The following is a 27,740-nucleotide window of genomic DNA, read 5'->3' on the forward strand; positions in this document are numbered from 1 at the left end:
CATAAGAATAGCAGCAAGAAGGAGTAGATGTAAAAGATTTAAGAATAAGTCACAAACAAAAACAAGGTATTTTCTTCTCTTCATTAAGAAATAACAGTTGCAAGTTAGGCCATTGAAACGGACCTTCGATCTAGAAATAGAATCCATTGTGGAGAGTGTACGTGTGTTTGGATGCCTGTGTGTGGGGGATGAGATGGAGCAGGCGTGTCTGCTTGTGTGTATGTGAGAGATGAGAGAAGAAGAGAGAGCAGGAGGTTACAAGTTCACAGTTCACAGTTTCTCCTGCAGCTTTAGGTCGAGCCTACCAGGCCGCTTTCTAACCTGCATACTTCTCCCCTGCCCCGTCCACATTGATCTTTCGTCTGTTGCTTCTGTGCCCTGAACCCACCCTCCATGGTGCTTCCCTCCACCTGTGTCCTTCTTTGCCCTTTGCGTGTTGCTTTTCCCATCCCATCCCTCCACGCTGCTCCCCATCCATCTAAGACATCCATCTTGCTCCCTCCACCCTCACCCTTTGTGTTGCTCCCATTTCCCCTGCGCTTAACAAACAAAGCACTTGTGTTATTTTTTGTAATTTTAATTTACCGATACAACTTGACAAATAAAAGAAAATGCTTGTATCACTTTGTAGGTGTGTGCATATATGGTGCATACGCCTACAAAATGACGCAACTGCTGCATCATAGCACCTTTTTTATTTTGTTTACTTTGGCAATGCTGCACTGCAAAATCAATGCTGTTACCATTGGAAAAGCTAATAGGCCCCAGCAGCGAGACCTATTACCTTTCCCAATGGTCGTTTTAGCAGGCATGCTAACTAGGCTTAGAGTACAGGAAAAATAACACTAGTTGGCTGAATCCAAAAACCATGTTTCAATGATAATATTTTAACGGCAGAGTATGAGTTTTAAAAAACATTTGGAAACAAAGCAGTCTACAAATACTAAAAACAAGGTAGGCCCAGCAAGTCTGATCCCTAACTGCTAACTACAATCTCAACAGAACAGGTGCAGTGCCAAAGCCAAGCTGTAAGTACCTGTGCCAAAGGTTTATCTTAGATAACTAAATACAGCACAGTACCAGAAATTCCACTTTGGGGATAATCATTTTTTCCAATGTTTGTTTATTAGCTAAGAAGACTTAATTATTCAATGGGAGTAATACTAAATGTGGTAGAATTATATCAGATATGATCCCACCTTTGGCAGTCTTGTCATGTGATCAATGAATGGATGAATGAATGAATATTAGACCTCTTTTCACATTTAGAGTCATTCCTATACATTAGACAAAAAATACAACTTTACCATAACAATGAGAACTTCTGCAGTTGGGCCTAAAGCCTCCAATGATTCTGGTTCATCCGTGGGCCTTTTGTAGTGAAAAGCTGTTCCAGCAACATCAAACTTTCTAGGCCAGTCAATCGTCCAAGCTCCATTAATATAGTAGTCATCGCCTTCAGATTTCAAAGCTGAAAGAAATACATACATTTTAAAAACATAGGATGTTGAAATGCAAAAGTAGAATGACCAATTAGTCCAAAAAGTAGCCACAACAGAACATTTAAAGTATCTGAATCATCCATTGATATATCAGGCCCTAATCAATGGGAATGTTGCGTTCCATTCAGGGCGACTTGCATAAATTGGCATCCTGGATCATTGAAGGTGAATTTCCACTATCTTTGGCAGTCTCAAATGATGTTTGTGATATGAAAAGTAGCCAAGAACTCATAGGGGTTGTCGATCATTACTCACATCTGGAGCAAGCAATCACTTACGCTGAGAGTGCTCAGGACAGACGACCATTGACAAGAACCAGACATTTGAGGTTTCTGTCCAGAAAGTAATTAACCACTAAGAAATGGGTACTTACTTGTAGACCTGGTTCTACATTTTAGGAATTGTCATTGAAGTCATAAACATTATAATTACCCACTGTGTGGGTGGACCCTGCAACACTTCTCATTAAATATATATGTATATATGAACAAAGAAAGCAACCTCCAAAGGCTATAGAAGGCAAGAGTATCAGAGTCTTAGACTGTGATATCAACAGCAAAAATCCATCTAAAACATATTGCAGCACCTACAATTTTAGTTGCTGCCTAACATTTCTAAGTAAACAGGAAAAGTGCAACCTGATAGTCTTACTTTAACAGAAAATATTAACTCTGACCTTTTAAAGATCCAGTGGGCAGGGGATTCCCACTGATGGCTTGCAATGGACGTTGCGTCAGACAATCAGTTCCTTTTGAAGCAAATAGAACGGACAAGGAAATTTAAGATGTTTTTATACAGCATTGCCAAGATATAAAGTTGAGGATGATGATGGGTAATTTATTACTTCAATGGTGATTCCTACAATGCAGAATCAGGACTACAAGTAAGCAAGCATTAATTCGGCATTGTAGCCTCTTCATTGATAGTCATAAATGTTACAATAAAGAAGCATTACACTTTTGCATAAGGAATGAAACGTCTACTTCTCAAGAATTGCACTAAAAACAATCATCAGCGTAACTTGATCAAACTAGAGTGAGCTTTTTTCCAGAATGAAGGTAATAGTATTTTGTAAAAGTATGGGTTGATTTCCAAGTGTCAAATTTGCATATATTTGCTAGAGGAATGTTACACAGCCAAACTGTGGTAACCACTTTACCTCTAGTGGAATAAGCTCTGGACTTTCCTTTCGGGGGTTTATTAGCCTATTGAAATGTGTACTAAATTTGGGTTACTTGTTGCGGGGGAGGGAACCCTACTCAAGCAGCAACCAAAATTTCTGTCAGGGTGAAACACAAGCAAGCCTCAAATGAACCTGTTCACAACCCTGTGGCAGCTTGGCACAAAGTAGTCAAGCTTAACTTAGAGGCAATGTGTGAAGTATTTATGCAGCACTTCAAACAGTAATAAAGTAAAAACACGACTCCAAAAAATCCCACACTAATTTAGAGAAACAGAGTTCAAAAAATTATTTGAGACCAAAACTGAGGATGTGCAATTTTAATGAGTTGAGTGAAAATAGTGCCTAAAAGCACAAAGCGCAAACTGTGGCTATCTGGCTGTGCCGAAGAAGGACAAAGTCACACGTTCAGACAAACCAAGATTGAGCACACCCCAGATTCAGGGATCAAGTTAGACCAACTCCCTTAAATACTAGTTTGCAGAGCGTAGCGAGATCCCTCGTGATGGATGCATCGTGCAGTGGCAGCTCTAAGGAAACTGTGGTACTGCAATGCAAAGTACTGTTCTGCGAAAGCTGAAGGCTGCGATGCACGGTCTGGCGTTGGGATGCATCATGCACCGGCAGTTCCGGCTGCAAGGAGATGTGTTGTGCTTCGTCAGTTCTGCTCAAAGGACCACAGCTGTGCTGGCCAGGCATCTTCAAGCCCGACTTTCAAGGGTCCAGGGCTAGGCTGGCAGCACTTGAGGGGGTAGATTTCACAGCAGAGTGCAGGTGCTGGTTTCAAGGTGGCTAATAATCAATTCAAAAATATAATAAAAAACTAATAAACTTTAGATTAACTACACACACTTTAACCCCTTCGAAGCTAATGACGAGCTGGGCTCGTCATGGCGCTTACCTGCCATGCGCTCGTGACAAGGCCAGCTCGTCATGAATAATGGTTATATTGGTTCTTCAGCGCAGGACGGGAAAACGCCTAGCAGCCATGTGGTTAACACTATAATGTCCATAACACACACCAAAATTAAACTATTAGATAATAAAACACAATTAAAACTTATTTTTAAGTCAACGACTTTTACTATTAACAACTAAATATAAAGTAATTAAAATGTATTTAATACCCAGCCTATACCCTTTTAAAAGTAAAAACAACACACAAAAATAAACAATTACCTAAAATAAATATCAAATAATTAACATCAATTAATAACTATATATTAATTAATTAAACACAAATTACTTCTCATCCATTACCCCTATAAACACAACACACACCAAAAATTAATTACACAATTGCCATAATACATTTCAATTAACAAAATATTATTAATAAACAATCAATAAACTATTTAACACCCTTTACCCCTATAAACCCTCAACACACACATCTAAAATTAATTACACAATTACCATAATGAATTACCAATTAATTACATATAATTAATTAACAACCAACTATTAATTCATCAATTAAAATACATTACTTCCCACCCTTTACACCTATCAACACCAACACATACACCTAAGATTAATTACACAATTATCATAATTACCAATTAATTAATTCAAATTAGTTAACCAGTTATTAATTCATTAATTAAAAATAAATTACTTCCCACCCTTTACACCTATAATCACCACAACACACACCTAAAATTAACTACACATTTGCCATAATACATTTCAAATTAAATTAATATAAATTTACAAATAATTATTAATAAAAAATAATTAAACTACTTAACACTCTGTACCCCTACAATTAATTAACAGCCAACTAATAATTCATCAATCAAAAATAAATTACTTCCCACCCTTTACACCTATAAACACCAAAACCTACAACTATAATTAATTACACAATTACCATAATTGATTACTAATTAAATAATTATCATTAACAACAAATTATTAATTAATTAATAATGCATTACTTTACAAGTTTAACACTATAACACCTCAAGTAAACACATAATAATAAATGAACATTAATCCATTAATTTAATATAATTAAATTACTCCCCACCCTATTCCCCCATAAACCCAAAAACGGATACAGAACTAAAAACGCAAAATTTAAAAAAAAGAAAATATTAACTACTAGAAATTTAACACATATATTAAAAATACAAAAAAATCTTATACAAACAACATACATCAGATTCATTTAAAACATACTAAAATACATAACACTAATTAAAAATTGGATATTTTTAACAACTATATTTTTGCAAAAGATATTTAACACTAACCTTAGGTCGATATTCTTGACCACGATATTCTTGCTATCAATATTTCTGAACCACTATATTTCTGACTCGACATTTGTGCAACTCGATATTTTAAACTCGATATTCTGTCTGCACATCATGGAAGAGAACTGTAAATTTGTTTGAATCAGATCTAATAAGTATGTCACTATGACTTCCTCATAGCAGGTTATAGAATTGTACACTTTTGGTGACACTATAAACAAAATCTCTTCTATTTGGAAAAGTATGGAGTTGTGGTGGAAGGATGTATAGCCTCCCCTATAATCTCAATGCATGACTGGGGAAGATTCAAATGAACATATTGCCTGATCTAAGAGCCACACTGACAAATTTAAAAATGCTAGGTTCAGGAGGATCTGACACTGCAATTTATTGAGAACGTTCTGTTTGCATGATAATCTCTTGGGTAGCTTCAGGATCCCTGCTGGTATTGAAGGAATTGGAGGAAAACCATAGTGATTCATCCTGGATCCAGTATTATGGATGAGAACTATTTTCATTTTCTTTTTATGTGTTTTGAAGAAATGTATTGTTGGATAGCCTTTTTCTTCAAAGATAGGTTGAAGAACTACTTAGTTTAAAACCCATTTGTAGTTTTCTTTTTAAAATCTCCTTAGGAAATCTGCTTGTTTGTTTAGGATTCCTTTGAAGTAACCTGCTTTTATTGAAACGCTCCTGGAGAAGACCCACAACTCGATAATTTTCATCTCCACTGATAATGGAGGTTTGTAGTACATGGTTGTTGTGTTGTATGTCTAAATAAGTATGTGGTTCATCTTCAGAGATGGTAGGAAGGCCTGGAGAGTAAGGTGGACTGCTCTGAGCTCTAAGTTATTGATGTTATAAGTACTTTCCCTCCTTGACCAATGACCTTAGACAGAAAGAGCTCCAAGATAGCTATCGATCCTAAGAATGACACAGGTATCACAAACGTTTGGGTTGGAGGTTCCTGCTGAAAACTGACACCTTGTAGCAGATTGGCTCTCTTACTCCACCAGGAAAGAGACTTTTCCACTGTTATCGAGGTATAAAGTATGTTGCCCCAACTGTTCTTTTTTTAAGACCATTCATCTTCAAACATTGCAGGAAAGCCCACATTTGCAGCCTTGCATTTGAGATAATTAAATGTCAGGAAGCCATGGAAGCAAGTCCGGAAGCCAAGGAAGGCAGTAAGGAGAATTGGTGAGTTGTAGGATAGGGGATCCTTAAAATGAGCTGACATTTCTACTAGATTGATGACACTCTATCCATTTTTCCTTCTACTATGTTTAAGGTTGTCCACCGAGAAGAAGAACTTGAACAGAGAATGTCACAGATTTCTTTTGTTTGAAAGTTCTCTTCTACTTATTGAGAGCTGCAAGCCTTTATCAGCCAGTCATCCAGGTAAGGATAGATGCATATTCCTTGACATTGAAGGGGAACTGCTACTACTGTTACACATTTTGAATATGCCGACAGGAAGGATTTTAGTCCAAACTAGTGTGCACTGCATATTGGTATTGTGATTTTTCTAAAAACAAATATCAGGCACTTCCTGTGTCTCTTTGCTGTTGAAATGTGGAAGAAGGTGTCTTGTATATCTACAGCACATATCCAATTCCCTTGCCTGAGATGGGAGAAAATTGATGGAGAGCTAGAATACAAATATTTCCATGTTGATGATCTTGTTGGCCATGCAGATGTCTAAGACTGGCCTCCATACCCTGTTTGGCCTTTTTTCTGAGCCTGAACCTATCTTTGGGTGGGGCAGGGACTTGTTCTATGCCAAGCTTTCCTGGCAGTTTGAGGTCTCCTCACGACCCACCACCTTAAAGGTCTTGGTTTGGTTCTTCATCCTCACCATTTCTTCTTCATTGTGATGGTCAAACAATGTTGAGGTTGAGTATATTGAGTATATACTATTTTGAGCTGCACATCAGCTTTGAGGATAGTGTGCACAACCCAGAAGAAAGTGCAAGGTTATACCATGGCAGTAACCTGACGCTGCCAACTCCATCCAATCTAGAGCCACACTGATAACATGGTTTGATATATGAGAGCCTTTGTGTACCATTGCCCCTAAGTCCTGCTTACATTCTCTTGGTAGGTCATCAGCAAAGGACTTGAGACCACCCAAGGTCTCATGGCCATAATGGCCTACGAGGACTGTGGCACGAATCATCTTCAGTGCTGTGCTACTGTTCCAAGCATTTTTTTGCTTTTTACTAGCCACAGCCATCGTTTTGCTCCCTCTGTCAGGTGGTGCATAGGTTTCAGGAGAAGATACATACCTTTTTCTTAAGGTCACGACTTTTATAGAGGCCGTTTTGGGATCTGCTTTCAAGGAATCTGGGTTCCTGATTAGGAGTCTCATACGTTTTCAGCAGACAAGAAGTTGCTGCTTCACAGTGGCCACCATGGGGAATTTATCTTCCATCAGTTCTAAAACGCCCAGCACCAATAGTAGAAGGATTATGGAAATGCTTAGTTGAAGGACCTCAATTATCACTGGCAGTGATGTTTGATGTGTTACTGTTGGTATGCTTGAAAACTTCAACCTTGATTTGGGTGGTATGTACCTGTGCAGGGATGTGTTAGCATCACTGGTAAATTTTATGGCACCATTAAGTGGATCAGGGGCAAAACAGATAGTGCCATCCATCTGGAGTTTTCATGTTGAAGAATTACTCTATTGGTGGCGATGGTGCTATTTCAAAATTGATCCAGTGGTGAAGATCCTTGCCTCCTCCCATCCTCAAGGAGGAAATTCTTTAGCATTATCAGCTACAGACTTCCAAGATTGGATCCGAAGTGTCGCCGATCTAGTGGCCCCGGAGAAACTCTCGAGACCTAACAGAGCATCGCCTTCGGCTGCCTGGTATAATGAAGATTTAAGACTTCATCGCCAACATTGTAGGAATCTAGAGAGGCGCTGGAGGAAAGCTTATTGCCCTATAGCCAGACAAATTTATAAAGATGCCCTTATGACCTACAAAAAGGCAATTGTGGCCCGAAAAACGGTCTTCTTCTCGGCACAAATTGAAACCGCTGCCAACTCTGCCAGAGAGCTGTTCTCAGTTGTTACGACCCTGTCCACCCCCCCTCTGGCCCTGGGGTAGAACCCTCACAGACCTTTTGTAACAATTTATCCACCTTCTTCACCACAAAGGTGGCAGATATATATGCTTCATTTGAAGGGGATACCAAAACTGAACACAGAGGTGGTAGTGTGAAAGAGGAACTTTCTCATCATAATGACGACTCTTTTTTATGTTTCTCACCTGCCTCACTTGATGACGTTATCACTCTCATCTCATCTACTAAATCTGGTTCCCCTTTGGACCCTTGCCCTCCTTCTGTGATGCAAAAACTCACAGAGGTGATCTCACGCCCCCTTATGCCGATCTGCAACACTGCATTTCAGACAGGCCAATTCCCTAGCATATGGAAGACGGCTGTTATAAAACCCCTTCTGAAAAAACCCTCCCTAGACCCCACAGCCGTCGTCAGCTATAGACCCATTGCGTGTCTACCCTTCGCCGCCAAAGTATGCGAATCCATGATGAACAGACAGCTTTCAGAGTTCGTTGAGACCCACCAACTTCTCGACGAAACGCAGTTTGGCTTCAGGAAAGGGCATGGGACAGAGACCGCCCTGATTAAGGCCTCTGACGAGATCAGGGCGATCATGGATCAGGGGGGGGCGGCTGTCCTCATCCTTTTGGATTTGTCAGCGGCCTTTGACACGGTCGACCATGCCACCCTAGTCGACCGTGTCACAGCTCTGGGCATAAGCGGTCCGGCCAAGGATCTCATTTCATCTTTCCTGGCAGACCGTACCCAGACTGTAAGGCTGGGAGATTTCTACTCACCCATCTCTGCACTTCCTTGTGGAGTTCCACAAGGTTCCTCGCTAAGTCTCATGCTATTCAACATTTATGTAGCGGACTTAGCGAGGTTAATAAAGGAATATGGAATACGGCTAACATCTTATGCAGATGATACCCAGCTGGTCCTGGGCATCCACAAGGACGGCTGCACAGCGGCAGCCAACTTTCAGAAAGCTATGCTTGAGGTCAGTACCTGGATGGCCTCTAATTGTCTTAGACTCAACTCGGACAAGACCGAGGTTATGACCTTTGGAAAACTCTCTCCAGAATGGTCGCCTAACTGGTGGCCGGAAAAGCTCGGCCATCCACCTGTCCCAGTGGAAAAAGCCAGAAACCTGGGAGTCATTTTTGACAGCAAGTTGGTCTTTGACCTTCATACAAACAAGGTTGTGTCGTCTTCATTCTTTATTCTGAAAAAGATTAAGAAGCTGCTGCCTTATCTCCCTCCCTCAGCTGGGAAGACTTTGGTTTCTACCTTAGTCTTCTCCAAAATGGATTACGGAAACGCTCTCCTTCTCCATACCCAGAAGCGTGTCATAACAAAGCTGCAATCCATTCAGAATGCGGCAGCCAGGATTCTCCTGAGCATTCCTCGCCGCAATTCTACCACTCTTGGCATTCGTCAACTCCACTGGCTGAGAGTTGAGAGCCGCATCAAATTCAAGGCCCTCTGTATTGCATATAAGGCAGTACACGACATAGGACCCAGGTTCCTGACGGAAGCCTTTCAGCCATATACTCCTAGACGGCAATTAAGATCGGCCAATACCAACCTCCTCACTGTGCCACGTACAAGAACCGCCACCTGGGGAGATAGACGTTTCTTGGTGGCCACCCCAAAACTTTGGAATCTTTTGCCACAGTCCATCAAATCTGCCCCGAACCTGATGAGCTTCCGCAGGCTCCTAAAAACGTGGTTATTTAACCAGTAATAGGATGACTGACCCCAGTAGCTCCACAGCGCCGAGACACCCCAGGGTATTTGTTGCGCTATAAAAATTACGTAAATAAAATAAATAAATAAATAAGAACATGTCAGGCTGTGGCTTCCGCAGACATCAAAGTTTTCAATTACAACCGGAAACAAGGTCAACAGGAATTTATATGACAGTGTCTTTTTTTTCCAACTGTTCACACACTTTTCTTCCTGGATCTTCAGCTGTGAGAGCCCTTTGGTGTTCAGGCACTGTCACAGTGGTAACTGAGCATTCCCTCCCTGGAGAGCTTGTTGGCCTTTTCCTCTCGTTCATCTTCAAATCCTCCATAAAGTCTTATTTCCACTCTGTCTGTTTTGGTCCTTTTAGACATTTTGCAAAAATCTAATTTCTTCATGAAATGAGAGAATGGTAAGCACACCACGCATACCTGGTGTGGGTCTTTGACAGCATTTTGCCTTCCACAGGTTAGGCACTCACAAATTGAGATGGTATTCTGACATAAAAAAACCTGCAGAAAATGCAAAAATACTTTACTTGGCTTGCCAGATGGTAAATACGTCAGTACAAGTCATCATGGGTAGTGGAAGCCCCAGAGCCTAAAAGGTTCAGCTGGCTTCTTTTAACATTTGTGATGTAAACCTATTAGGATGCACTTTTCCCCAGTGGTTAGACATGTTTGGCAACAGTTTAAATCATAGGTGCTGCAAGGTAGTTTTCAGATCGATTTTTTGTTTGGTATAGCAGGCGGTCTAACACTTGGAAAATCTTGGCCATGTTAGACTTTTCACCCTCTTTATTTATATATACATCTACATTTGATATGAACTGTTACAGATCATGCATCAGGGAATTATTCTAACATTTACAACTATCGATGATGTTCCTACGATGCAGCACTTATACCAGGTGCAATGACTATTTAGAAACTTTACAACAGTAACTGAAGAATATTTTACTGGAAAGCTCATGAACAAAGTTCGCAAACATGTAAGCTTCAAAATAATGTTTGAACTAGAAACAAGCTCCTTTTAAATCGCAAGCATTGTCTGTTTGATACAACATATTGAACACTTTTAATTTGCAGGACACATGGATGCCAATTAGGGTTTGCACCTGTGATCCCAGACTTTCTCTTGGGTGCCCGAACACGGAATTTGCTCCTCATGGTCTCATGGTTTTATATGAGCAGATGTACAGTGTGCTTAATCTGTAAAAAAAAAAGTACTGGGGCCCAAAGTTCATCCCAGATGCCTACAGCCGGAGCTATTGAATTTCAGGGGTGCTGAATATCAACGTTTCGTCGTCTTGATTGTTCTTCATGCTCTCTGTATCTTTGTCTTGCTCTTTCATCTTCTTTTTCACACATGCTTTCTTTCTTTGGCACTATTTTCTTTCTTTTCCTCATTTTTTCTTCTTGTGTATTTTTCTCTCATTTGCTCTGGGTTCATGTCTGATGAGGAAAAATAAGTGCCAGTCCCCAGAAATAAGTGCTGGTGAGTCGTACCAGCAACCAACTGCTCAAAATAAGCAGTGGATTTATGTAGGTATTGTATTTATACAGCAAAAACCTTGCTAGGAAGTCATGAAGTGCTGTGCATTGCATGGGGTATTTGAGGCGATCTACAAGATCATGCATATCAAGTGGGGATTACACAAATACATTCAACACATTTTAGGCACAGGGAGAATAAGTCATTTACCTAGAATCACATAACTTTGAAACACGTGTTGAGGCTGCATTCAAACTTGGGTCACAAGGTTCCAAAGTTGGAAGATCTAGTGACAAGGCAATATCATCCCCAAAGGTTTAGATTGATTTTTTAAATTTATATAGTTTCCATTTCTTGTACTTTCACTAGTCTCTCAGCAGTAATAAGGAGACTGTTGAGGGACATAAAATAGGAGGCGTGTTTCATTTGCCTCCATGGGGTTTATTTCTCTAACTGAGCTCCCTTGACTATCTATATCCTTGTTCTAGTGGCATCTTTCTTACCACGGACAATCACCAATTAGGGAAAATTAGGAAAGTCTCATTGAAGAAGATGTGCAGGCCTTTTGTTCCTCTGCTAGGAAACTGAGGGGAAATGAGATACCTCTCATTCTTAACTCTACAACATCTAAACTCTGGCCTGAGTAACCAGCAGAACTGAGAACAACATGCAGCCAGGTTGTTGGCTGATGTTGGGGTCTTCTCAGCATCCAACTCACATAAAGGATTGGTGGTTGTAATGGTGGTGTAAATGTTTGTCCCACTTACAGCTCTCTTGTAGTGATCCTTAACACTGTGTCATCTGCCTGGTCTTTGGCAATTCTGTAGTCTGGAATGGGAACCAGGGACGGGACATCCCAAGGTGTACACCCACCAACATCTCAGGGTGGATTTTGTACCTATCTGACCAGCTCTAGATAACAGACCAATCTGTGGTTAGACAGAATAGAGGACAAAAATATTGTGAAGGTAAGTTTCTATAGGTAAGCGAAGTTTTACTATATATAACTCCATTTATATATATATCTTGACAATATATATGTATATTTCAAGGTACATAGAAATAGAGTTAAGACTAGTAAATCTATACTTACCTATTTGCCCTTACCTTGTAGATATTTTGGTCCTTTAGATTTTTGATACGATATTCTATCCAAACAATATTTTTGTTGCGAATATTCTGTCAGTGATCCGGCCAATCGAATCTTGGGGGAACCTCACAACAATAATATTCCAAAGGTATACATACCACAGGATACTGAGCCTCCACCTCCCTAGAGTTCCTCTGACAGCTCATCTATGATTGTAGAGCCCCTCTTCTGGTTAAATAACTATCATCTAACTAAGAGGTCAATTCCTCTTCCACACCAGGCACACTGGGAGCCAGGCCCTAACCCTTGAATATCATCCAGTTGCTCAGAGATACTTGTTAGTTATCCCAACCCCATTAGACCAGGTCAGAAAATCTTCACCTCACCAGCACTGCCACCTGTGGTGAACAATAGGAGCATGCACACAGTCCAAATGAAACCTACTATTTACGTCACACACAGCACTGTCCTTGCACTACTGTCCCTGAATCAGACACTGTGCAGGAAGCCCCCAAAAAATCTATCATGTAGAAGACTGAGGCACTGAATTTGGGGCTTTGAAAATCATTTTGATTGTGTATATACAAATGTGTATGTCTTTCTAATTTTAAGAATGCTATCTCTGCAATGCTCACCAGAATGACTTACTTAAACTACTGGACCATTGTGTGGCCGCTGAGGTGAAATGACCAAATGTAATACCATGTTTTCATCACATTTAAGCCAAAGGATGAAACAAACTTGTCAAAGAACAAGTTACCTACCTTCAGTAACTTTCTTTTTGGTGTATACTCTATCTAATTGCAGATTCCTCACCTTTAGCATATCCACATGCGCAAGACTGGATCCAGAACATTTTAACAGTATTACTTCCACGAGGGGTAGATGGCATTGTGCAGCTCCTTGCCGACATCGTTCTACCCCGGAAGTGACAAATGGAGACACATAAAAGAGCCATCACTACGTTTAGACCGAGGATTTAATGAGACTTTCTGCACTGCCTTGTGTATTTTGGCCCAACCCTCAGATGTCAGGGGCTCATCACATTCCTGATGCCATGTTTCTTCCAGTTAGAGTTACCCTATCTGACGGTCTGCCCAGAGTGCTCGATATATATATATATGTTATGTGTCTACGGCCTCCAACTTGGAAAAGAATAGTGATGAAGGTTGATGTGGGTGTAGGGCCTCAGTGAACGTCAGCCACAATTGTCGGACCGTGGACTGGGTCCAAACGCCTCAAAGGTATTTTGTATAGTGATGAGACGTCAGAAAGAATACAACTGACGCCCTCTTTCCCTTTTTGTCGGTTGACATTGTCTGCGCAATTTGGGAGATGGGTCGTAGCATCCACAAATCTAGATCAAGGGCACACAGCACCTCTTCAGCACCCACCAGCCATACCAAATGTATGTAATTTAGGAGTGAATCCACAGAAACACTACTATACCATCATACAATAATTCACCAAATAAATCATTGTTGTATAACACGTTTGAAAAGGACAAAAGTGAGGTCCAAAATATAAAATTTCAGCAAAAAACACATACCAATAATTGGTAAATCACAATTCTAAATAGTGCAAATGTATCTTCAAACATATAACATCTCAGTACAAGACCACTTATCAATCAACTTTCAATATTTAAAAAAGGTATATGTGTCTTTGTAAAACAATTTCAGTTAATCACTTGTCGTTCTTAATTACAATTTTTTTCAAACTGTTCAACAAACATTTAGCAATGGAGTCATCATAAGGATTACAGCATCCTCATATGTTTCCCAAACATGTTTTACCAGTTTTGAGTTAATATGTTTATTACATTCGCTCCCCAGACATGGACAATAAAACAATAAACGCATTGTATCTTGCACCATTGTATGACAAAATTAACAACTCGAGTGACTGTGTTCTACTCCATTTTTTATGAACGATTTAACTCCTAAAGGAAGCAACCCAAATTTGAATTTCATAAAAATTCTCGCAGACCTAGATTTTTCTCTTAAATAAAACAGAATTAAACCCCATCTGGAAGTAAACTTGAAATCTGCCTGCAGGGATCTAGATTGCTTTAATAGCTTTTTAAATTCATCAATTTCTTCAAATTTAAAGAAAAATATTTGATTGAGTTATATGCAAAATCTCATCCCTCAAGAGATTCAATTTCTTAGTAGAATAACAGAATCATATTGTAAATTGTGAAAAACTATTTCCTGAGCTGGAGAATAGCCGATAGGTATAAGTAAAATCTGACTACATGCTCTAGAACTAATGCTTGTTAAATCCAATTCTAATGAATGATCCCAATCGAAGGAGACAACCCCATATTTAGACAGCTTTTCGATAATTTTCATTCAATAATGGCATATCATTTTAGTGCCGCAAGTTAACAAGATTAGCTACATAAACCTGTAATAAAGAAGGAATATGTCTACTACTGACAGAGCTGAAAAATGTCTGGAGGTCAAACTGTATTGCTGGTGCTTTAGTAGTCTGGCCCTTAATAAGGTACGTTCATCTTAAATTATTAGACATGTTCATCCCTAGATAGTAGTAAACGTTTTCTGTTTCGAAGTTAGCAACCTTATAGAACCAATGAATTTGAGAATTCAAACCTGAAACCCCGATTATCATGCTTTTTGTTTTCCCCTTGTTTACTGTTAAAGTGTGACTTTCTGAAAAAGCTGCTAACACCTCTAGCTGTCTTTGAAGGCCAACAAGAGTGAGAGACATGAGAATTAAATGTTCAGCATATATTATTAATTTAATTAAATTAGTATCTAACTTCGGCGATGTGCATTGACCTCTTTAATCTTTTTCGAGAAGTCAGCAAAATTAAGTTAGAAGAATAGGTGGGATAAAATACATCCTTGTTTCAGGCCATTAAGAACAGAAAGTTTAGAAGTCTATTCTGACCTGGGACTAATAATACCTTTAACCAGAATACAGATTGATCAATGGATAAAATAAAAAACTAGGAATACACCAATTTGTTATTTTTTTCCTGCAGCGTTGGTCAGTCAACTTTAGCAAAGGCATTTCAATTTTTCAACAAATGCCACATACAATTCGGACTTTCTTGTTCAATTGGAAAATGATCATTTAGGTTTGCCCAGCTGGATAACATTGCTAAAAGACATTTTGCATAGATTTTCCCTTTACATCCAAGATGGGTATTGGGAGGTAACTTTTAGGGTCACTACGATCACCTTTTTCTATACAATGGTGTAATTGTACTCCCATTCCAGGAATTTTGAATTAAACCAGTGTTTAAACAAAAATCAACCTGCCTACTAGAGCTACAACCTCGCCCGAAAAGTCAGAGAGTCCAGTATAAGTTTGAAGATATGGCTATCCTCATAGTGAAGCGTGCCATCACTATGAGGGGGAAATCAGCTTTTCTCCCACCATTACACACCTGGCACACGGAGATGATCCATTGGGGAGAGGCTGTGAGCTCCATTATCAGAAGAGAGGAAATACGTGGGTGCGCAAAACCCAGTTCCATGGAATGGGACCAGATGTTGGAAACACAAAAGGCCAAGGACCTGATGGAACCCTCTGGTCCCTAGTGAGTGTTGCCCTCTCCCACACAAGACATTGAGCCCATGCAGCATCATCCAATATATAACATTGCTCAATAAGAAACAAAGTAGTACGCATACCAGTTTAGATGAGGTACCGCGAAGGAAAAATGTGTGACTGGGCCATACAACAACATGTAATGGAGTGAGACAGCTACGGGGGTGGAGGGGTGGGACAATAGGGATTTGAATGTTACAGTGTTCCTGGTTGGACTTTTTTGCTACAGGGTCATCAAGATTGTATTTAGACACACCATCAATAACTATGGAAATAAACATACATGTAAATGTTGGTAGAATACAGTACCTAAAACGAGCAATTGTATAACTATGAATATATTATTGGAAGAAAAAGTGTGTATACTAGATGACCTCTAAAATGTAAGATAATGTTACAACAGATTGTATTGCACATACCAGGAAAATCAATAAAAATGTGTTTAAAAAAAAAGAAAATAATTGCTTGAGATAGATTATCCAAAAATTGGGACAAGTTTTAATGTGTCAAAAGAGATTTGCACTGGGCCTACCACTCTTGAGTTTTTTTGCTCACTAATTACTTTACAAATTTCTAATGTCGATATATTTTCCATAAAGTCTCCTTCTGATGTATAACAGGGATGGTAATGTACACCTAATTCAGAATTATATTACCATTGTAGCTAGGCTCAATAGCCCACTTTTGCCATCACCCCACACCCTTCCGTACTCACTCGTTTTGATTGAGGAAGACAGTATAGCCCTCGGTCATTTAATGCAGCTTTATGCTGGCCCACAACGCAGCCTTAAACTGAGATATAGACTGTGAAGTGCACACTCTGGAATTAGGACTGCTTGCAATGCAGTGCCAGGCTTTCCTGTACATACTGGTGAGATATGTGTTATACACAAATCATCTATGTCCCTAACTGCTGAGGGCACCGCCTGCCTATGATTTAAATGAGTGCAGCTCACTCAGTTGTGTAATTTGTATCCAGATAGTCAATTTGCACTCTTACAGATCATTGTAGATTGCCTGGATCACACTCTCCTTTATATTGGATGTTACTACAGAATGGGAATCACATGTAGGGAGATGCATAAGACATTTCCTGAAGCCTGTAAGCCATTGGACGTGTAAAACATAATCCTGAGCTCATCCTACCTTAAGAAACAGATTACATGCTAATATAGTTACATGCAGAGCAACACTCCGCTATGTAATCAAAAAGCCTACACTAAGTGGCTGATAATACTGACGTCCTCACTGACTGAGGAGTAGTGGCATTTCTGCTGCTCTCAAACTGGCATGTGATCTCCTCCTAAGTATAGACTGAGACTAATACATTTCAAGTTTCTACATCAAATGTAACTCACTCTTCTGCACTTATATAAAATGGACCTTAGAGAGAACACTATCTGCACACAAATGGAAGGACACTGATTTTATCCATTTGCCGTGGCATTGCCTGGTGACAGCAGACTACTAGTCGTCTATACACGTATTAATTGCTGGAGTCACTGATTCTGAAGTCCAGTGCACACCTTTTATTTGCCTCTTGGGATACATCAAGGATGCCACTGCTGGAATACAAAAAACTCATTGCCCTACTGCTGTTGTTGGGAAAGTGTAGAATAGCCATGAGGTGGGGAAGAGGAACATTAAAAACTATAAGAAGACAGACGGGGGGTCCCAGGGAATATTTAGCGACCACACAGTTACAACCCCCTGCTCAAATCCATAAATACAAAACAGAATAAATGTGGGTCGAAAGATGTGTCAAAAACAAAAAGTGTCTAAATGAGTCAGTGTGTGCTGAAAGTTGTTAGAAAAGCACACAACCAGAAATCGCACTGTATGGGAAGGAAATCCATCAGTTACTCGTCCTTTACCGCCTTTTCATCCTTTGAACCACTTCCCAAAGTGGAGAGTCCAAGTTGTTGCCACCTTGTCAGGGAAAGGCTAGTGTTGTGCAATTAGGCGCTATAGGAAGTGCTGTATAGTAACTGAGGAGCAGTGCAAAAAAGAGTTGTGAAAACCAAAAGAGGAAAGAATGTGCTCTAAGATAAAATTGATTAATGAACGCAAAAAAACTTTATTCTGGTGCTTTTCATTTCCAAACTTAAAAACAATTCAGTGGAAAATTGCCAGTGATTAACCCTAATAGTCACTGGCCCAAAGTGATGGTCGACATGTTTCTGCGGTAATTTAAAGATCACTAAGTATCTCCGGCTTCTTCAGGACCTATAACATTTGCTACTGCTCAAAGGTGCGATATAAAAAGGATTTCTGATACAGATATCACCTGTTCAAACCTGGTAGTCCTCTTAATTGTGCAGGGGATGTCCCAGGAAAGACGTCATGAAGACACAGACAACATAGATAAAAGACACATACAAAGATAAAAAGGACATTACCAAAATTAGTGTAAGTCATCTATTATTGCCAACTGTATATATGGAAAACCTATATGACCCCATTGTAGTCGCTAGGTCACTCAAGTCCCCTCGCTCAACTATAGGGTAAGAGGAACGTGCCACTCCTCACCTGGCCACAGCTCAGGAAGACAGTGCACCGCTCTATAATGTAGAGAAAGTGATATATGAAAGTCAATTAAAAACAACGACACGAGTGCCAGTTATTACAGCGCTCCCAAATGTATGGAAGAGATACCATTGTCCATATTAAGTCTCCCTTATTCCTTATGTTTCTTCAGAAGCCTCTTAGCTATTACACCTCTGTTCATATTCCTACAAGACAACTGTACTACAATTACTGCTCAGAGAAGTCTCCAAACTGAGTGTTCAACGATCTATTTATCAAAGCCTGTTCGTGTACTGCAAAGACAGAAACTGCCCTGGTCCTGCAAAGACAGGGAATGCCCAGTGCGATTATGATCTTCGAATGTCTGATCCCAGACCAAGCATGTGCCTATTCGTATTTTTCATACTCTATCTTTGTGGTTACTCTTATCCATATCACACTAGTATATCACATCAGTCTCGCTGATGGTGCGAGCGAAAAGCGCTGTTGTTACGCTCTTAATACGCCATTCAAACCGTGGTATATGCGGTTATAAATATGGGACATATTCCACTGCATGCGTTACAGTCGACAATCATTTGGTACATACACACAAAAACGTAGGGATATTCTGGGCTTACCTGCCCGTCGGTACACTTCGCAGCCGTCTGGGCTGTTTGGGGAGGTGCCGGGGCTGGGTAGGTTGCCGTCATAAGTATGTTTCTGATGGTAGCGCGATTCGTTAGCAGTAACGTCACCCATGTGCGACAAGGTATGCTGGGAAATGTAGTACGAATCACGTTCGTGTACCGGTGTTATTTCTGCTAATTTTGCCGAAAAGTTAAAACTGGGCCACGAACAATACATGAAAAACAAATCGGTTACTATTACCTACTCTCAATGGATATATTATACGCGCCCTCAAATGCTCCCGAACAAAAGCGCGCTCCACGTGACAAGGTCTGCGTGGTCATTAACCACTCCCTTATTATGTTATGTGTGTTAGTTTTCTTAAACACACCTTGAAGCGGAACGTATTCTGTGCCAAAATTGTGTGCACTCGATATATGGAAATTCCCTTGGGACGTGTTGTGTACCAGTATTTTCTACACTGGTCATATGGAAAATACCTAGAGCATAAATGTCGGCCCTAGATCTGCTAAACATGCCCCAATGTGTTCAGATGGTCCTATAAAAGATATTTGGAGCAATAGGCAGTGAAATATATATATAAAAAATATATATAGATGAGACAGAGAGAAGCACATCGTGTCTCATATAGAAGATGAGCAGATGAGGTGTATAAACGAGACGGGGAAGGATAGTGTCTCATAAGAGGCTCATACAGGTGTTTATGTGTGAGCCTATCACGTTTTTATCAGAGATGGGTCCATACGCCTGGACTAAATACATACATGTCACCCTGATTTGATTAAAAATTTCTAGATCTCAGACATATAATCATAGATACAGCTCTATCATGAGTGGTTCAAGTGTTTTATAGTGACATCCACGGGATGTCCTCATTAGGCCCAGCTTTGTCAGTATTGAGCTTGTACACCCATTTCTGTTCTATTTTAAACAGGTACTTAGACACATCTGTGATATGAGTGGTTGTTCAAGCACTGTCCATTGGAAGTCCGTAGGTTTTTGGTTGACTTCCAAGAAATGGTTAGTTAAACGGGTCGCTTGTTTTTTGCAGCGGATGGTGCTTTTATGCTCTGAAATCCTTGTTCTAACTTTCCTGGTCGTCATTCCGACATATCTCAGGGAGCACGGGCAAGTTATTAAGTATATTAAATTGCTGCTATTACAATTAGTAAAGCGTCGTTGTTCCCAGGCTCTACTTGTCCCAATATCAATGCTTGTAGATTTCTTGGTTTGTGGGTATGCTGCGCAATTCCCACAAGGGTGGTGTCCTGTCACCGCAGGCATGTCCCAGAGTGTCCCAACTTGGTGAATGGTAGCCGGACCTGGTCTTGTGTGTATTAATTGATCCCTGATACTGGTACCTCTCTTAAAGGCAAATAGAGGCTGTTCTAACTTGTCAGGACCAGTGCTAAGGATCTTCCAATGTCTGCGGATGATCTGTTGAATGGCATTGGATCTGGTACTAAACGTGTTGAAATACGTTATTCTCTCACTTTGTTCTTTAGGTGGAGCTGGTTCCAACAGAGCCTCCCGATTGTTATTAGCAGCCCTCTTTTGGGATGACCGGATCAGTTTCTTTGGATATTTTCTCTCGAGGAGTTTCCCTTCCAGATCATGGGCATGTTTTCTGAAAGACTCTTTTGTAGAACAATTCTGTTGGACACGTAAAAATTGTCCAAACGGAAGATTATCCCGAAGAGATTTAGGATGGCAGCTCCCATATTCTAGGAGTGAGTTATGGGCCATCAGCTTTTTATATAGCTCGGATTTCAGTCCTTCTGGGGATACAGATATTAGTAGATCCAAGAAAGCAAGAGATTGATGATTATATTCTATGGTGAACTTAAGAAAGTTGTTGCAGTTGTTCAACCAAGAGTGAAAATTCATGAGGTCCGACACATCGCCACGCCAAATCACCAGAATGTCATCTATATACCTCTTCCAAACCCGTACAGATGATAAATACAGGTTTGCGATGTTCAATGCATAATCCTGTTCGAATTTGTGCATGTAGAGGTTCGCCAGGCTTGGCGCGAAAATGATGCCCATGCTGGTACCTGACGTCTGTAGATAGTAACTATCCTCATACTGAAAAAAAAATTCTTTCATCGCTATAGATGCAAGATCCATGATCAAGAAGACCAGCGTGATGGAGTCCAAATTACTCGCATTAAGAAGTTGTTCTATCACCTCTAGTGTCTCGTTTTGTGGAATAGAGCTGTAGAGTGACTCCACATCAAAGGACACCAGTATGTCTGATGTGGAGTCGAATTCAATCTCTGGTAATAACCTTAGCTTGTCTTTGGTATCTTGTAAATAAGACGGCACAGCTCGTACCAACGTTCTCAAAAAAACATCCACAAACGAAGAAAGGGGTTCCATTAATGAGCCAATGCCCGAGATTATCGGGCGGCCTGGAGGTGGCCGCTGTGCTTTGTGTATCTTCTACGTAGGTAGCTGCTTTCATTGGAGGTTATCCAACTTTCCGAGAGGGCTTCTTCCACCAGATGGCCAATCTGTGTCATCAGTCTGGGTGTAGGATCTTCGGGTAGAAGGCGGCATGCACGACTATCACTCAAATGTTTGAGGCACTCTGTCCTAAAGGTCGTAGTATCTAACAGGACTGTTGTTGTGCCCTTATCTGCCGGTTTTATCATGATAAGAGGGTCTTTAGATAATTTTTGAAGTGCCAGTTGTTCAGCTTTTGTGATGTTAACAAAAGGTTTATGTCTTCCCATGAACAGGTTTTGCACATCATGTTTAACAGCTTCTTCAAAGGCTGTAACCTTAGCTGGAACAGTGGTGTTGAGAGGCGTAAAAGTTGACGGATTTCTTAAGCCCGTGTTTTGTTCAGTCGTTGTTTGTTCGATGTTTTTTTCAATGTTTTTTTCAAAGAAGAAATTTAACCGTATTTTACGGAAGAATTTGGAGATCTCTACCTGGGTTTGAAAGGCATCACCTTGGTTCGTTGCTACAAAACCCAGACCTCGATTTAGGACTTTCTCCTCTATGGGTGTCAGTGTTCGTGAGCTGAGATCTATTATGAGCCCTTCTCCGTGCTCGTACTCGTGCTCGCTTGGTCTTGGGGTATTTTCTTCCCGCTCCTCAAGTCCATCGACTGTGGGGGCAGATTCCATTGTACTTGACTTTGTTGAGCTCGTCTCCTGCCACGTGATCTCCCTTGGCCAAACCCTAAAAAAGGAGGCATATTTTGACCTGGTGGAAATTGTACTGGGCCAGAAGGTCCTGCGTGATGCATAAAGGGGAATTGACCTGAAGTCCATGGGTTGGGAGTCCACCATGGATTGAATTGCCCTTGATTAAAGGTATTGCCTCTTCTTTGTCTTCTATTACCTCTCCCACGGTTGGAGTTCATGTTAGAGCCTTGGTTAGAAGAATCAGAGTCACTAGAAAGGTCTTCTGACGCTGAGGTGCCATAGGTTGAACCACCTCTCCTCCCATTCCTATTGTATGGTGTAGGTGTGTATGTGGCACTAGTGTAAGGATACACTTTCTCTTTTGAAAACTTGTCTAAATCTTTTTTGCATTTCTCTAATTTAGAGAACAGGACTGAATCTTTAAAGTCTTTATTTGCCTTATTGCTCTCATCCTGTTGTTCGGTAAATAATTTGGACGAAAGCGTTGTTTTTATTTGGCCCTCTAAAGTCTGAATCTCTATCATGATTTTATCTGCGGCTTTCTTGGCAGTTTTAATAATTAAAACTAACCAATCATGCGTGCACTTCCATGCAATAAGGTACCAATCTCTGATAAAGTCTTTGTCGTCTAGAAATAATCTAGGAGCATTGTTGACTATTAAGCCCATGGGGGCACCATTGCCTCTCAAGTACTCAGCCATGGTAATACCATGGATGCAAATGCGAAAGTGACTCTTTTTTAATATGAGGATTTTGGACCATCCTTCACCCTCAGAATCTTGTGGTTTGGGCATAAGGTTCAACCACTCATTCCCACTCACATCACAGATGTGTCTAAGTACCTGTTTAGAATAGAACAGAAATGGGTGTACAAGCTCAATACTGACAAAGCTGGGCTTAATGAGGACATCCCGTGGATGTCACTATAAAACACTTGAACCACTCATTATAGAGCTGTATCTATGATTATATATCTGAGATCTAGAAATTTTTAATCAAATCAGGGTGACATGTAGGTATTTAGTCCAGGCATATGGACCCATCTCTGATAAAAACGTGATAGGCTCACACATAAACACCTGTATGAGCCTCTTATGAGACACTATCCTTCCCCGTCTCGTTTATATACCTAATCTGCTCATCTTCTATATGAGACACGATGTGCTTCTCTCTGTCTCATCTATATATATTTTATATATATATATTTCACTGCCTATTGCTCCAAATATCTTTTATAGGACCATCTGAACACATTGGGGCATGTTTAGCAGATCTAGGGCCGACATTTATGCTCTAGGTATTTTCCATATGACCAGTGTAGAAAATACTAGTACACAACACGTCCCGAGGGAATTTCCACATATCGAGTGCACACAATATTGCCACAGAATACGTTCCGCTTCAAGGTGTGTTTAAGAACACTAACACACATAACATAATGAGGGAGTGGTTAATGACCACGCAGACCTTGTCACGTGGAGCGCGCTTTTGTTCGGGAGCATTTGAGGGCGCGTATAATATATCCATTGAGAGTAGGTAATAGTAACCGATTTGTTTTTCATGTATTGTTCGTGGCCCAGTTTTAACTTTTTGGCAAAATTTGCAGAAATAACACCGGTACACGAACGTGATTCGTACTACATTTCCCAGCATACCTTGTCGCACATAAGTGACGTTACTGCTAACGAATCGCGCTACCATCAGACACATACTTATGACAGCAACGTACCCAGCCCCGGCACCTCCCCAAACAGCCCAGACGGCTGCTGAGTGTACCGACGGGCAGGTAAGCCCAGACTATCCCTAAGTTTTTGTGTGTATGTACCGAATGATTGTCGACTGTAACGCATGCAGTGGAATATGTGCCATATTTATAACCGCATATACCACGGTTTGAATGGCGTATTAAGAGCGTAACAACAGCGCTTTTCGCTTGCACCATCAGCGGGACTAATATGATATACTAGTGTGATATGGATAAGAGTAACCACAAAGGTAGAGTATGAAAAATACGAATGGCCACATGCCTAGTCCGGGGATAAGACATTCGAAGATCATAATCGCACTGGGCATTCCCTGTCTTTGCAGGACCAGGGCAGTTTCTGTCTTTGCAGTACACGAACAGGCTTTGATAAATAGATCGTTGAACACTCAGTTTGGAGACTTCTCTGAGCAGTAATTGTAGTACAATTGTCTTGTAGGAATATGAGCAGAGGTATAATAGCTAAGAGGCTTCTGAAGAAACATAAGGAATAAGGGAGACTTAATATATACAATGATATCTCTTCCTTACATTTGGTAGCGCTGTAATAACTGGCACTCTCGTCGTTGTTTTTAATTGACTTTCATATATCACTTTCTCTAGTTTATAGAGCGGTGCACTGTCTTCCTGAGCTGTGTCCAGGTGAGGAGTGGCACGCTCCTCTTACCCTATAGGTGAGCGAGGGGACTTGAGTGACCTAGCGACTACAATGGGGTCATATAGGTTTTCCATATAATCAGTTGGCAATAATAGATGACTTACACTAATTTTGGTAATGTCGTTTTTATCTTTGTATGTGTCTTTTATCTATGTGGTCTGTGTCTTGATGACGTCTTTCCTGGGACATCCCCTGCACAATTAAGAGGACTACCAGGTTTGAACAGGTGATATCTGTATCAGAAATCCTTTTTATATAGCACCATTGAGCAGTAGCAAATGTTATAGGTCCTGAAGAAGCGGGAGATACTTAGTGATCTTTAAATTACCGCAGAAACATGTCGACCATCACTTTGGGCCAGTGACTATTAGGGTTAATCACTGGCAATTTTGCACTGAATTGTTTTTAAGTTTGGAAATGAATGGCACCAGAATAACGTTTTTTTGTGTTCATTATTCAATTTTACCTTAGAGCACATTCTTTCCTCTTTTGGTTTTCACAACTCTTTTTTGCACTGCTCCTCAGTTACTATACAGCACTTCCTATAGCGCCTAATTGCACAACACTAGCCTTTCCCTGACAAGGTGGCAACAACTTGGACTCTCCACTTTGGGAAGTGGTTCAAAGGATGAAAGGGCGGTAAAGGACGAGTAACTGATGGATTTCCTTCCCATACAGTGCGATTTCTGGTTGTGTGCTTTTCTAACAACTTTCAGCACACACTGACTCATCTAGACACTTTTTGTTTTTGACACATCTTTCGACCCACAGTTATTCTGTTTTGTATTTATAGAAGAGGAACATTAACCTACTGGTTTCGGGCTGCATTTGTGATGCAGCATACTGCTAAGCCCTTATTTCTATTAGACAAAAAGACATTTGGAAACCATTCAGGTTGTATTTGGCTCTCCACAGAGAAAACATACTTCCAGTCTCCGGGGTTGAAACTGGAACAAGATGTCCATTGACTGTTGAATATGCCAAAACTACCACAAGGGGGCATTGGAGTTGTTTCTCTGCTACTGTCAACATCTAATATATCTCTGACGATGTTGATGCAGTTTGTAGATGTTGTAGCTAGAGGGAGGGAGGGGGCACTGAAATGGTCGCTACACGCAAACCCATAATGTATCTTATACATTTTTACAAAATGTATACTTTTTTTATTTACTTTGTTTTCTAAGTAATTTTATTTTGGTCCAGATAATTTGTTTGTTTTCATTGTTTCACTGATTGGAGTGGGAATAGTACATTTTACCCCTGTGCTATCAAACACTTTCCCTACTGTACCACTTATTAGAGTGAGAATAGTAAATTTTACCTCTCCGCAATCCAACACTATCCCTATTGGTGCACTTATTGGATTGGGAATAGTAAATGTTACCCATCCGCAATTCAACAGTTTCCCTACTGTTGTACTGACTGGAGTGGAAATAGTAAATTTTACCCCTCCGCTATCCAACACTTTCCCTACCGTTGCACTCACTGGAGTGGGAATAGTACATTTTACCCCTCAGCTATCCAAAACTTTCCCTGCTTTTGCATTCGCCGGAGTGGAAATACATTTTTTTACCCCTCAGCTATCCAACACTTTCCCTACTTTTGCACTTACTGGAGTGGGAATAGTAAGTGTTACCTCTCCAGAATCTAACACTTTCCCTACTGTTGTACTGACTGGAGTGAGAATAGTGAATTGTATACCTCTGCAATCCAACACTTTCCCTACTGTTGTTCTCATTGGAGTGCGAGTAGTAAATTTTAGCCCTTCGTAGTCCGACAGTTTCCCTACTATTGTACTGGCTGGAATGGTATAGTAAATATAACCTATCTGCAATCAAACATTTTTACTACTGTTGCATTTACTGGTGGGAGATTTGTAAATTTTACAAAGTTTTATTATTTTTGCAAAGTTGGATTTGTTAGTTTTTTATATATTTCCCATAATAGTTTGTGTAGTTTTGTATAAATTGTAGAGGGAATAGTATATGTATTAAATGTAATATTTTATTTTATATTTGTATAATTTATATAATTTTATTGTTCATTTGAAGTTACACATTTTAATGTGTTTACTTATTTTATTTAATTCGAATAGTTTGTTTTTTAAATATTTATTTTATTGGTATGTATATATGTATATCTATAAACTTATTTGTTATATTTCTATATTATTTAAAACAAATTAGAATTATTATTTTAATAAATATTTTAAGTAGATATAAGTAAATATATATGACATAGATGTGTGTTTAACTTTTTTAATGAAGTTTACTTGTTATATTTGTTAACATATATATATATATTTATTATTGATTTTATATATATTTTACCACAACGATAATAATGATATTGATATTTTCTTATTGATATTTTTGTACTTACCATTATAAGTATGAATGATATTTTTGACATCTATATTTTGGTAACAATATTTTTGTATGGTGACATTTTGAGGGTCGATATTCTGCCAGTGAACCTTGTAATATATGTTCACATTGCTTCACTCCACTTGTCTTATTACTCTTGTGTTATAGTTATAGTTAACTCACAACTTATGAATTACCTGGAAGGAGCAAACCTCCTAAACCCAAACCAATTTTGTTTTAGGCCACAGCACTCTACGGAATCAGCCCTCTTGTACACGGCTGAATCCCTTAAAGCTGCCCTTGACCAGGGAAGGATTGCTTTGTTGGCCCAATCGGACCTATCCGCTGCTATCAACATGGTCTCGCATGTCATTCTCCTGGACCGCCTCAAATTCTATGGCATTTCTCACCTTGCCCTGGTCTGGTTAAAATCGTTCCTTCAAAAACCGAAGGCAAGTCATCACACTTGAACAATACCAGTCAGCAGAAAAGCCACTGCTATACGGGGTCCCGCAAGGGTCCATTCCGGGCCCAGTGCTTTGTAATGTCTGTCTGGCCCCACTGATTAGCTTGATATTGTCCTTTAACATCGAGACCATCAAATATGTGGACGACACACAGCTAATCCTGGTCCTAGATAAAAGCACAACATTAACTGAGGAAAACCTCTGTCAATGTCTCACAGCGGTTTTTCACTGGATGAAAGCTAA

At 40.0% G+C, this 27,740-nt stretch overlaps 1 protein-coding gene across 1 annotated transcript in view; it reads right to left on the bottom strand.

Annotated features, from left to right (window-relative positions):
* ADAMTS6 (ADAM metallopeptidase with thrombospondin type 1 motif 6) overlaps positions 1 to 27,740 on the bottom strand; it is a 1,724,075-nt gene that overhangs the window by 93,490 nt on the left and 1,602,845 nt on the right. Inside the window, exon 19 of the mRNA XM_086963486.1 lies at positions 1,308 to 1,471. Within this exon, the coding sequence (XP_086819612.1) occupies positions 1,308 to 1,471 (164 nt within the window). The remainder of the gene's footprint in view (positions 1 to 1,307; positions 1,472 to 27,740) is intronic.

This window comes from Lissotriton vulgaris, chromosome 3_1, assembly GCF_964263255.1.
Source record: "Lissotriton vulgaris chromosome 3_1, aLisVul1.2, whole genome shotgun sequence".
Classification (NCBI taxonomy): Eukaryota; Metazoa; Chordata; class Amphibia; order Caudata; family Salamandridae; genus Lissotriton; species Lissotriton vulgaris.